Below are 13,195 nucleotides of genomic sequence, written 5' to 3' on the forward strand. Positions count from 1 at the left end.
GGCCTCCTTGCAAAAGAAAAGAAAAGTTGTGTCTCTGCTGAAGAGAAACAATCTAAGAGAGTAGCTCAACATGCTCCAAGTACATCTAGGACTTATGATGCAGAGTGCATATTTTGTCAGAAAAACAGCAAATATTCCAAGAGACAGAATACGAGAGAAGTACTGGTGCAGTGTCGAGAACTGCGAGCTGATGCAAAGATCAGGAGTGCAGCCACAAAGAAAAGGGACAGCAGAATCCTTGCCATTGTGAGTAGAGACCTTGTAGCAGCTGAAGGGCACTACCACAGGTCATGCTATAGACTTTACACCAAAGAAGAGGTTTCCAAAGGAGAGGTTGCCAGCAATGAAGATGATGATGCTGCAGCCCAGTATGAAGCTGCTGTGAATAAGGCATACAATGAGCTGTTCCTCTTCATCAGGATGGAGCTTTTTGGCAATCCTGAAGTGATGACAATGACTGATCTCTCTTCTAGACTGGTAGCTTCAATGAACTCCCAAGGCATTGCCCAAGTCAAGGAATCTACCAAGAAGCACATAAGGCGAAACCTGGAGAGTGAGTTTGCTGGAGCCTTGCAGATATTCCCTGATGAGAAAGGAAAATTCCTCCTCTATCCCGATAACTTGTCCATGAGGGAACTTGCCAAAGAAAATCAGTCTCTCAAAAGGGAGCTGCAGACCCTGAAAAGTGTCAGTGCACAAGATGTTATAGCCAAAGCAGCCATCAAATTGAGAGCAGACATTAAAAGTCAAGATGTTCCTCAAACCTGGCCGCCTGAAGTCAAACCAGAAGCAGAATGTCCTACCATTCCAGAGTCGCTCATTATCTTCCTGTACTCTCTACTCACAGGCTCAAATGATCCTGATCATGCATCCCAGAGAGTGCAGTGCCTTCTGCAGTCATTTGGCCATGACATAGTATATGCAGTGACATGTGGAAATACCAAGCCTTCCAAGCACATTGTTCTGCCATTCAGTGTCAAATCGTTGACAGGAAATGTAGAGTTGATAAACATCCTCAACCGACTTGGTCACAGTGTGTCCTATTCACAGATGGAAGAGATCAACACTGCCCTGTGTCTCCAGAAACTCTCATCATCAGGGAGTGGCATTGCCCTTCCAGCTAACATCCATCCTGGCATATTCACAACTTTAGCCTGGGACAATATCGACCGTCTTGAAGAAACTGTCAGTGGTGAGGGAACATCTCACAGAGTCAATGGGATTGCTGTGCAAGCAAAGCCAGTCAACCCACTTCCTGTCCAACCCATGCCCACTGTTCCCAAAAAAAGAAGAGAAGCATTGATGGACCCCCACCAATGTTACCAACTTACAGTGCTGGACAACGGGTAGGGCCAGCACAAAGCAAAAAGTCAGATGCCGATACTGCAGCCAATACTAAGCTTGCCAGAGAGAAAAACCTTCTTTGGGTCCTAGCACGCATGTCACAACAAGAAGAACAGTCAGTCAGCAGCTGGACAGGCTTCAACATCCTGACTCGAGGAGAGATGACGGTCATCCCCGACAATATAGGCTATCTGCCTACCATCAGTGCTCCAGCGACACAAATGTCTACTGTCAACGAGGTGCTTAACCAGTCACTGAGCATCATGCAGTGCTTAGGCCTGAGGAAGATTGTCTGTGTCTTTGACCAAGCCCTGTATGCGAAGGCTGTCGAGATCACATGGAAACACCATGACAAGTTCCATGATATCATCGTTAGGCTTGGGGTATTCCACACCATCTGCACACTGCTGGCAATAATAGGAACGCGTTTCCAAGATGCTGGACTCGAAGACCTCTGCATTGAGTCTGGCATGATTGCAGAAGGCTCAATTGCTGGTGTTATGGATGGCCGCAAGTACAACAGGGCAGTGCGACTACACAAGCTCCTGTATGAGGCTCTCATGCGACTGACCTTGAATGGTTTCCTGTCCTGGTTGGAAGAAACTCACAGGAATGACATGGTTCACCTGAATGAGACACTGAAGACCATTGACAGCCTTGGGAAAGAAGTCTCACAACATGCTTTGAAGGAGGTCCTCGAGAACAGCTCTTGTACACGCATCATGGATCTATTTGAAGTCTACCGTGAGTTCCTTAGAGGTGGAAACGGCAGCCTCTCGAACTTCTGGATGTCCTATTTGGACATGGCTGAAATCTTGTTGGGGCTCATCCGAGCATCCAGAGAGGGAGACTGGATGCTACACTTGGCTAGCATTCGAGCAATGATCCCATGGTGCTTTGCTTATGACAGGATGAATTATGCACGCTACCTCCCCTACTACTACGCCCAGATGTCTGAGCTGCCCATCACACACCCAGATGTGTACACAGAATTCATGGAAGGAGGCTTCTCAGTCCAACTGGGCTCCACCAATCCCTTTGGCCGAATCCCTGTTGACCAAGCTATCGAAGAAACGGTGAACAAAGACACCCAAACAGCTGGAGGGACAAAGGGATTCAGCTTGAAGCCAGGAGCTGTGACCAAATATTATCTCACAGCTGAGTATAGAAGCATGTACCTCAGACAGCTGAGAGACCTGACAGGTCAAGGCAGGTGCAAATGGTCTCATCCAGATCTACAGAGTCCAAGGATCAAGAGAGATGAAGCAGATGTCCAGTCTCTCATGGACCTTATGGAGAATAACTGGCTCAATCCTATGTCCCCTGATGAGATTGATTTGGTTAGCCTCTCCACTGGCAACATGGCTCCACCTGATGTGACCATAGATCTCTTGAGAGCTCTTGAGAAAGGAGAAGAGGCCTACCAAGCATTCCAGCAAACAAGGTTAGATGCAGACCCACCACCTGTGAAATTCCACGACAAGATGACCAAGCAAAGTCTGAAAACATTCTCCAATGTCAGCACAAAACAAGCTCATGGAAAGAAAGCACAGGATGTGGTTCTGAAGGCAGATAGAAACCTTTTCAGTCACATGATCCTGGTGGCTGAAAGCAGGAAGGTGAATCTGAAGGATGTCCTTGCCTACCCATTGGGCCCACTACCATGGGCACTGGCAAATGCTGATGGGTCCTTACGAAAAACAAACAAGGCTGCACTTGCCAGAGAGCTTGAAAAGAATGTATCTCCTGCAGAAGACATCCCAATCCCATCTACTTCCATCATTGATGGGATGAGCCTGGTCCAAAAAATGAATGGCAACAACAAAACCTTTGCACAGGTGGCAGAGTCAGCCTTGACCCAGGTCCTCCATGAGGGAGCACAGAGTGGGAGGATTGATGTTGTTTTTGATGTCTATCACCAGACTTCGATCAAAGATGCTGAACGACTGAACCGGGGTGGAGACATCACTCTCCAGTACAAGAATCTTGCAGGGGGACACCACGTCCAGCAGTGGAGAAAATTTCTGTGCAGTTCCTCCAACAAGACCAGTCTCATCAAGTTTCTGGTGGAAGAGTGGAAACTCCCACGATACAGAGCTATGCTGCATGGCAAGGTGTTGTACATGACCTGTGAGGAAACCTGCTACAAGTTGACAGAAGATGGGTGTGAGGAAGCAGCAGAACTGCACTCCACACATGAAGAAGCTGACACCCGTCTGCTCCTGCATGCATTGCATGCAGCAAATGCGGGCTCAAAGTCAGTTATCATCACAGCTGAGGACACTGATGTCATGGTGCTTTGTCTTGGCTTCCAGAAGGACATCACCTGTCCCATCTACCAGAAGTGTGGGACTCAGAACCGCACACGGTTTGTCGACATCACCAAACTGGCAAGTTCACTTGGAGACAGCATCTGTGACAGCCTAATTGGCTTACATGCCTTCACAGGCTGCGACACTGTCAGTGCATTCGCTGGTCGAGGGAAGCTGAATGCCCTGAAGATAGTGAGAAAGCACACTTCCTGCCAAGAGACTTTTAGTCAACTGGGACAGACATGGAATGTGAGTGATGAGCTGTTCCAGAAAATTGAGTAGTTCACCTGTCGGATGTATGTTGCTAATAGCAGCACTGCTGAGGTGAACAAACTGTGTTACCAGCTCTTCTGCACCAAAAGGGGAGAGGTTGAGTCCAGCCAGCTGCCACCATGTAGAGACTGTCTCTTTATGCATGTTCAACGAGCCAACTATCAGGCAGCAATATGGAAGTGCTGTCTGCAGGCTAACCCTGTGGTGCCAAGCCCTACTGAGTATGGATGGACAGACGATGAAGGCAAGCTGGCCATTTACTGGATGCGCTCCCCACCTGCACCAGATGTGGTCTTGGAAATGCTAACATGCAAGTGTGTGCATTCATGCAAAATGCCAAGCTGCATGTGCCTGTCAAATGGACTTCCATGCACAGACATGTGCAGGTTACAGACCTGCAGTAACCAAAAACAGCAGGATGGTCCAGAACTGGACTTTGAACTTGGGGAGTCAGATGATGAGAGAAACGAGCAGTTTGATGAATGATAGTGTGATGATTCTGATGGTATTACTGTGGTAGTAGTCTATTGATGCACAGGATGTTGATTCTGGACTTGGTTACCCAGAGCTTGATAACAATAATGTAACCATATTCACATATACCCATTACCCTACCCATTACCATTACATATACCCACTAATGATATGGGATTACATGTATCATTGACTAAGTATATGTAAATGTCAATGTTGTTTAAAATATTAAAATAGTTCATTACCTCACTATGGTATTCCTTTTTATCATGTATTTTGATTGTGTATTTAAACAAATGTATAGAGACCAGTTTGTGACCTAACTGGCTTTGGTCTAGTTCTCATTTAAGGCTCACAATCACCTCACACAATGAAATAGTATGGGTATATTATACATTTTCTGAATCTTTACAGTCCTGTGAGTATTCCAGTTTTTGTGTTTTGTGTCCCTGATATTCCTAGATGCCACAGGGCTAAAAGAAAGTATATAGTTTAGGCGAACATTGCAGAAAGATGTGTGTTATTGACGGGTTGAAGAGCTCAAGTGACCTCTATGTTTGTGAGAAATATCCACAACAGGGCTTTAATGAAAGCTAAGAAGGTCCCCTTTAAAATGATACCAAAGACAATATTATAGAACATTGAAAAATGTCCTGACCATGAGGCTAAACCAGGATATGCACCAGCGTCTAAAATGCAATTTAGTTTAGCGGGTGGTTAACTTCATGAGCTGATAACTGTGATACAGCCGCCACTCAGGAATGGTTATCATACCAAAATATCATCTACAGACATGGATCCTTTCAAAAATTATAAGTAAGTTTTGCCACCTTGAGTGTACCGAAATATCGTCTGGCCCATGGACTAGAGGAAGTAAGCCCTCCAATCGTCTTGTAAGAACTTTACAGAGTATTTTTGTATCTGAATTTAAAAGGCCAATTTGATGCATATTTTCACATTTTGTATTTGGTTTGCCTGGCTTTGGAAGTAGTGTGATTAGGGCACCCCGCATGGATGTGGGGAGAAGACCGTTCTCAAAGGACTCCTGAAACATCTCCAAAAGGGGTGAAAGTAATTTGGATTGAATTTTTTTATAAATATATATGGGGATGCCATCCGGACCCGCTGTTTTTCCAGCCTGCATACAGCCAATCACTTCTGCAATTTCCAATTTTGTTATACTTCTGTCTAATATTTTACTTTCCTCTTCAGAAATTCTGGGAATATTAAGGTTGTTTAGGAATTCTGTCTGCATGTCCAGGCTAGAAGAGCACTCAGAGCTATACAATTTCCCATAGAAGACTCTGAAGGCTCCATTAATCTCTGTGGGGTCTACTATAGTTCTATCATCTGGAGCTTCTATATAGTTAATAGACCTTTCTGTTTGTTGTTGTTTAATGCGCCATGGTAGGAGTTTTCCAGGCTTTTCTCCCTGGTCATAGTAGGACTGTTTGAGTCTCAGTAAATCGTTAGATGCTTTATTAGCTGATAATTCATTATACTGAGATCTAAGTAGGAGTAGTTATATATGTTTATCTGAGAGAGATATGTCTGTTATGGTATATATCCATTTAAATTTTTTTTAATTTTCTCATCTAATGTCGTCATTTCAAGTTGTGCACTCTTTTTCTTTGAACTGGTAAAAGAAATTATTTGACCCCTAATATAGGCCTTGAATGCCTCCCATCTTGTGCTAGCAGATGTCTTACATTCAAAATATAAGTCAATTTGTTTATCTAAAAAAATCTATGAATGTGGGGTTTATAAGCCATCCTGGTTGAAAACACCATCTTGGGGGATAACTCACTAATTTAGTATCTTTATAAATCAAGGATACAGCTGCATGATCAGATAGAACTATACTGCTATAATGACCTTCATCAATTTTGGAAACAAGTAGTGCTGAAACTAAAAAGTAGTCTATATGTGAGTGAGTTTTGTAAGTTCTGGAATAACAGGAATATTCTACTGCATTTGGTTTACCATGCCTCCAAATATCCAACAAATTCAACTCTTTCATAAAATGGTGTATTGTCTTTCTCGACCTGATGTGACTATCATCTAAACCAGTTGATATGTCTCTTAATGGATCCAATGTGCAATTAAAGTCACCAGTTATTATGTATTGCCCAGGGAGATTTGAAGCAGTCAGAAACAAATGACCATAGAATTTGGGATCATCCTCACTGGGGCCATACACATTTATCAAATTTATATTTTCAGATAATAAAGTACCCTGGACCATGATATATCTACCTGCAGGGTCCTTAACTATATTTTGGATCTGTAGTGGGACAGATTTATGGATTAGTATCATAACCCCTCCAGCATGGATGGTATAGGAAGCAGACAACAACTGACCCTGCCATCTTCTTCTTATTTTGGAAATATCCCCACTCAGCAGATGAGTTTCTTGTAAAAAAAAAAAACTACTTTTGATTTCAAGAATTTTATCCTGCTCATCACTTGTTTCACTTTTGTAAGTTTGTTCAGACCCCTACAGTTCCATGAGGTAAATTTTATCTTACAACTATCAGACATTAATTACAATATGCAGTACAATATATCTTTAAGGATCGTTTTGATAAAATACATTGACAAGCCACACCCACTAAACACGGGGAACCCTCCCCCAAAAAAACAAAGAAAAACAAAAAAGACCCCCCCCTCCCGAATCCCATGCGAGCTTGGACTCCATGTCCTCTGGACACCCCCCTCCCCTCCCACTCTATAACTACTGCTTACGGAAACTCTCTCTAGCTTTTAGTTATTCTTTTTTTTTCAGCTCTTAACTAGCTTTCCTTTTCTTTTTACCGAAAACTAACCACTTAAACTTAAGTAGCTTTATAATCATGAACTACGCAACATTTCTAACCTGTAGCCTACATATTGTGTTAACAACCTAAGCACATAACAAATACTCACATATCTGGAACCCACGCAGGCTGAGGCTGAAGAAAATACTGATAAAAAACCAAATATAGCCTGCGGCTGTTGACCACATAAAATCCGTGATGGGTTGTAGCCTACGTCCCAAGTAGCCTAAGCAAATGTCATTTCAACTCTGTGCAGTGCCTGGATGCATAAACGTCAGTAGGCTATCCGGTTTAGGCCCACTGTCCACAGCAGTAAAGTTGAACATTTATGTTGGCCATGGTAATGAAAAAGGAAATGAAACTCAGCCGTTTCAAAGAAAGATAAAAAAAAGAATAGTCATGTTTCCTTTTGTGGAAACAATGGGCTATTAAATAGAGTAGTCTAGGCTAGGCTATAGGCCTAGTTTAACTAACGTTAGTAGGGCTATTGTCGTTACACTTTCCTGTCACAACATTCCCACGTCAAGTCCGCCTCGGTCATTCAAAGAGATTGGATAAACGTGTCCACTTCTGCCGGAGTCTGGAAGGAGTGAGACCTCTCATCGTGTGTCACCAGGAGCCAGGCTGTTAAGATGATTCTGTGCTTGTAAATCCCCTTGTCTCGCAGCTTCTTTCACACTTTATCGTAGCCGCACTGCATCCTGTGCACACCGGCGGAAAGGTCTGGATGAAAACGAATTTGCTCGTTATTGTAAAGGACCTTTCCTTTGGTTCTGGCGGCTTTCAAAACTCTCTCCTTGTCCTTAAAGTTCAAGAACTTCATAGTAATGTCCTTGGACGTGTCGTGCGCGAGTCGTTGTTTGGTGGATCACCAATTCTCTGAGCCCGTTCGATTACCAAGGCCTCTCGTGGTTCCAAGCCCAGAGCCTCCGGTAGCCACTTTTCCAAAAACGCAGCTGCATCCTGGCCCTCTACCTTCTCCGGTAACCCCACCATTTTCACATTGTTTCGCCGACTTCTGCATTCCAAGTTGTCCACTTTGTCGGCAAGATTTTTAACGGTGCTTTCCAATGTGCTCACTTTGGATAGTAGCCCATTCACAATGTCTTCCGCATCAGAAGTCCATTGTTCTGCGTGTGCTATACGCCCTGTGCATTCTTGTACCCATTTTCTTACCTCTGTAATTGTTGCTTGCACAACATCAGTTCTCTCATAAAGTCCACTTCTCAAGGACAGTATGGCCTACGTGATATCTCGATTGCTATTCTTGTCTGGGTCAATTATTTCGCCATCTCCTTCATCGAGGTCGTCCTCCATGTCAGCCATGATGTTGCTCGTTTTTTCACCCTCCGAATGTTCGTCCTCGTATAGTGGTTTCTTTTGGCCCTTTTTGCCACTTTTTCGTGACATTTTTGATTCCCGGTTCTGTTATAAACGTGTTGCTTGACTTTAACTAAGATTCTGATTAGTGTTGTAGGATTGATTGCATGCTAGCAGCAGAGCTTTAAAAGTTGCGACCTCCTAGCACCTCACCATAACCGGACGCCACCCCTGAGTGTTGCTTTTAGTTGTTCATTCTCAGCTTTGAGTTTGTTGATGTCCACATGCAGGTTGTCACATTCGGTAGAAAGTTGGCTGTACTTCTGATTAAGGTCATCATGGAGAGCCTTCAAGACCGTGGCTTCTGAAAAAGAGATTAGATATAAAGATAAATAGAAATTTCACAGTCCTATTTTTCATATCTGGGAAACGGCTACACTCTGGGTGATCATTCAGACTGTGCCAAACAGAACCATGGCCAAATACATTTTCACAACAAATATATAAACAGGACAACCTGATTAATCCTGGTAGTGACTGTCCTACTGTACAATAGTTAAGATGTTAGAAGTTCTTACCAGTGCAAGAACCAGCACCAGGCTCCATTCCACAAACTTCTGTGGACTGATGTCTATTGTCTGGCCGTCTGTTGGGGGGGGGGGGGTTTAATCCCTTCTTTTTCTCTCATATCCAATACGCACAGAAGAGAGCAAGCAGTTAGTACAAAAGAGTTAATTTACTCAGTTGACCACAGGTTAATCACATCCTCAATTCAAGTCAGTGGATATCACATATCACGCCTCAAAGGGCTTCATGAGATAATGTAGATGTAACAGAAACTATCTGGCCTAACAGATAATCCTGACAAAAATATAGCTACATTAAATTATTCACAATTTCTTCTCTGCACTTCGAGTCATGCTGGGTGAGCACAGTGAACAACAAATCACAAAGAAGTGACCATATTTACCTTTCATGTTTTGCATCGCCTTTGCTGGACTGGGTTGAGTGGGAGAAGACAGACGGGACAATGTCAGGACTGTCGAAGTCCTCAGATGCCTCTCCTATACAAATAAAGTGTATTCCAGTGACTTACAGTAACGTTAACACACCAAAACAGGTCATTGGCCTACCATTACTACGTTAACAGCTACTAGCAACACAACTTTAGCAAAATTGAACCAAGGTACTTTAGCTTCTATGCTAGTTCAGCTCAAACTTGAACATAATTACTCTGCCTGTTGCTTGCAAACACTGTTACTTATATATGCTTAGGACTCGATAATTACGTTATTTAACGTTTGTTCTAAGTTAAAAAGAGCGATGTAACGTTATGGCTGATTAACCTGTTAGCTGAGGCCTAACGTTAACTTACCTGTTATGAAGTGATCACTGCAAATGCGGGCATTTTTAATTAGTTCCTCGCTCCAATCGCTTCTTCTGATTGCTTGCAACCAAAGACGTCTCCGGTTAGCCTTAAAAGGGGTGCGAGTTGACGGAATTCGGTAAAACTTGAGCGTTTTGTGTTGTTTGTCAAAACGATTCTGGCAACCAACTGCACAACACGACATGATGATGCCAGCCGCTTCCTTGCCGCAGCCGACATGCGCAGTAGAAAAATATTTTTTTTAAATAAAAAAAAGCGCAGAAGAACCAGCCTGACGTTAGAGTGACGTAGACTGATAATTCCCCTATACTTCTCCATCAACATTCTCAGAGCAAACATCACATCCGTAGTGCTCTTTCGTGGTGCTCGCCAATAATCACCTCTCATCTTTATCTAGCTTCTATTACTCTTCCCCATATGTTGATGCTGTGGCTGATCAACTTTATACCTCTGTAGTTGCTGCAGTTCTGCACATCACCCTTATTCTTGAAAACCGGTACCAGTACATTTCCTCACCATTCCTCAGACATCCTCTCACTTTACAAGAATGTGTTAAACAATCTAGTTAAAAACCCCACTGCCATCTCTCCTAAACACCTCCATGCCTCCACAGGTATGTCATCTGGACTAACCGCCTTTCCACTCTTCATCCTCTTAAGTGCCCTCACTTCCTCCTTGCTAATCCACTGCACTTCCTGATTCACTATCCCCACATCATCCAACCTTCTCTCTCATTTTCTTCATTCATTAGCCCATCAAAGTACACGACGTCACTGAATCGGAAATTATTTAAACAACATTTTTAGGTTAAATACAATTAGGGCCATGAGGTTCAGAAATGTCTGCTATTAAAGAGCCATTTAACCCAATTGATGCATTTTTTTTTAAGAGCTTTGCTTGTAAGAACTGGAGTTGGTCCCTGGCACTGCACTGCTGCTGCCCACTGCTCCTAGCATAGGATGGGTTAAATGCAAAAAAACAAATTTCGTTGTACACTCACTGGCCACTTTATTAGGTACACCTTGCTAGTACCGGGTTGGACCCCCTTTTGCCTTCAGAACTGCCTTAATCCTTCGTGGCATAGATTCAACAAGGTACTGGAAACATTCCTCAGAGAGTTTGGTCCATATTGACATGATAGCATCACGCAGTTGCTGCAGATTTGTCGGCTGCCCATCCATGATGCGAATCTCCCGGTCCACCACATCCCAAAGGTGCTCTATTGGATTGAGATCTGGTGACTGTGGAGGCCATTTGAGTACAGTGAACTCATTGTCATGTTCAAGAAACCAGTCTGAGATGATTCGAGCTTTATGACATGGCGCATTATCCTGCTGGAAGAAGCCATCAGCAGATGGGAACACTGTGGTCATAAAGGGATGGACATGGTCAGCAACAATACTCAGGTAGGCTGTGGCGTTGACACGATGCTCAATTGGTACTAAGGGGCCCAAAGTGTGCCAAGAAAATATCCCCCACACCATTACACCACCACCACCAGCCTGAACCGTTGATACAAGGCAGGATGGATCCATGCTTTCATGTTGTTGATGCCAAATTCTGACCCTGTCACAGCAGAAATCGAGACTCATCAGACCAGGCAACGTTTTTCCAATCTTCTATTGTCCAATTTTGGTGAGCCTGTGCGAATTGTAGCCTCAGTTTCCTGTTCTTAGCTGACAGGAGTGGCACCCGGTGTGGTCTTCTGCTGCTGTAACCCATCTGCCTCAAGGTTCAACGTGTTGTGCGTTCAGAGATGCTCTTCTGCATACCTCAGTTGTAATGAGTGGTTATTTGAGTTACTGTTGCCTTTCTATCAGCTCGAACCAGTCTGGCCATTCTCCTCTGACCTCTGGCATCAACAAGGCATTTTCGCCCACAGAACTGCCGCTCACTGGATATTTTCTCTTTTTCGGACCATTCTCTGTAAACCCTAGAGATGGTTGTGTGTGAAAATCCCAGTAGATCAGCAGTTTCTGAAATACTCAGACCAGCCCGTCTGGCACCAACAACCATGCCACGTTCAAAGTCACTTAAATCACCTTTCTTCCCCATTCTGATGCTCGGTTTGAACTGCAGCAGATCGTCTTGACCATGTCTACATGCCTAAATGCATTGAGTTGCTGCCATGTGATTGGCTGATTAGAAATTTGTGTTAACGAGCAGTTGGACAGGTGTGCCTAATAAAGTGGCCGGTGAGTGTATGTATGTACAATAACTAATAGTGTTTTCTTCTTCTTGGCTGTGTGTGTTCCTTTTAAAAAATAGCTGATCTCTATAAAACAGTAATATTTGTCCAAAAAGCCCTGTTGTGTTCAGTATTTGTGAGACCTGCCCACATACTCCTGTCTATACCGTAAACGCAAAATGATGTTTTAGTTTAATGCAAACCTTGTTGAGTTAATGACTTGTGCTGAGACAAGGTTTTAGAATGCTCATTTTACAGATGATCCTTGGTTATTTGTTTCCAGCTTCCTGCCAAGCTAAACTTCAGAGTCTTGACTAACAGAGGTTCAGAAGAGTCCTTAGAGAGATTGACTACTCAGATGTCACACAGTCATCTTTACATTTGAAATACATTCTCATGGGTCAGGAGAAGTCCAAGACACAGGAAACTGTTTTAATATTTACATCATGAAAGGTGGAAAGCAGTCTGTCTGGACATTGTGAAAAACCCGGTGTCAGCCCAGCTTCTGCACCATGGCCAGCGACCCAGCACAGCCCAGAAACACACCTGTACCCACTCCCCCCCCCTCAACGAGAGGGAGACTGAGCGACACACCTGGCCCCAATCAGAGGCTGATGAGGAGCCCAAGGATAAAAGGGAGCCAGAGACAGCCGCCAGGGGGCGAGAGAGAACGCTATAGTTGTGTTGGCTGCCCAGCGTAGGAGCCAAGGAAGACGGGAGCCAGCCGGCTCAGATGAGGAGCAGTGCTCCTGTTGAGGGCTTTTCCTTGTGTGTTTTGAATAAATCCCCACAGCGGGCTCAACTTGCCGACGTTCTCTGTTTCGTTGTTGGGTCGGGTGCTAAGTTCCCCCATGGTTGTCACAGTTGGTGGAGGATGCGGGCAGAGTGAAAACACAACCAGAACACCCGATTCAGTGAAGCAGACCGTGAACAGCCGAAACATGGAGGCAGCAATGCAGTTACTGATCCAAGCCCAAACCAAGCAGGCTGAGGGCATGGCCACTCTCCAGACGATGGTGGCGCAGCTGGGCGCTCGACACACCGCGGCGCTGCCCGGAGGGACACCAGCCAGCCGTCTCAC

The 13,195-nt window shown here is 44.2% G+C and overlaps 1 protein-coding gene across 1 annotated transcript in view; it reads right to left on the reverse strand.

Moving 5' to 3' along the window:
* The window catches only part of plcd3a (phospholipase C, delta 3a), a 91,377-nt gene extending 78,410 nt beyond the window's left edge, over positions 1–12,967 (reverse strand). The window contains exons 1-4 of the mRNA XM_056288414.1: positions 12,922–12,967; positions 8,753–8,903; positions 8,466–8,615; positions 8,092–8,237 (exon numbers count right to left, since the gene is read on the reverse strand). Of these exons, the coding sequence (XP_056144389.1) occupies positions 8,092–8,237; positions 8,466–8,615; positions 8,753–8,903; positions 12,922–12,967 (493 nt within the window). The remainder of the gene's footprint in view (positions 1–8,091; positions 8,238–8,465; positions 8,616–8,752; positions 8,904–12,921) is intronic.
* Positions 12,968–13,195: the final 228 nt, after the last annotated feature.

Source organism: Lampris incognitus, chromosome 10 (assembly GCF_029633865.1).
Source record: "Lampris incognitus isolate fLamInc1 chromosome 10, fLamInc1.hap2, whole genome shotgun sequence".
Taxonomy (NCBI): domain Eukaryota; kingdom Metazoa; phylum Chordata; class Actinopteri; order Lampriformes; family Lampridae; genus Lampris; species Lampris incognitus.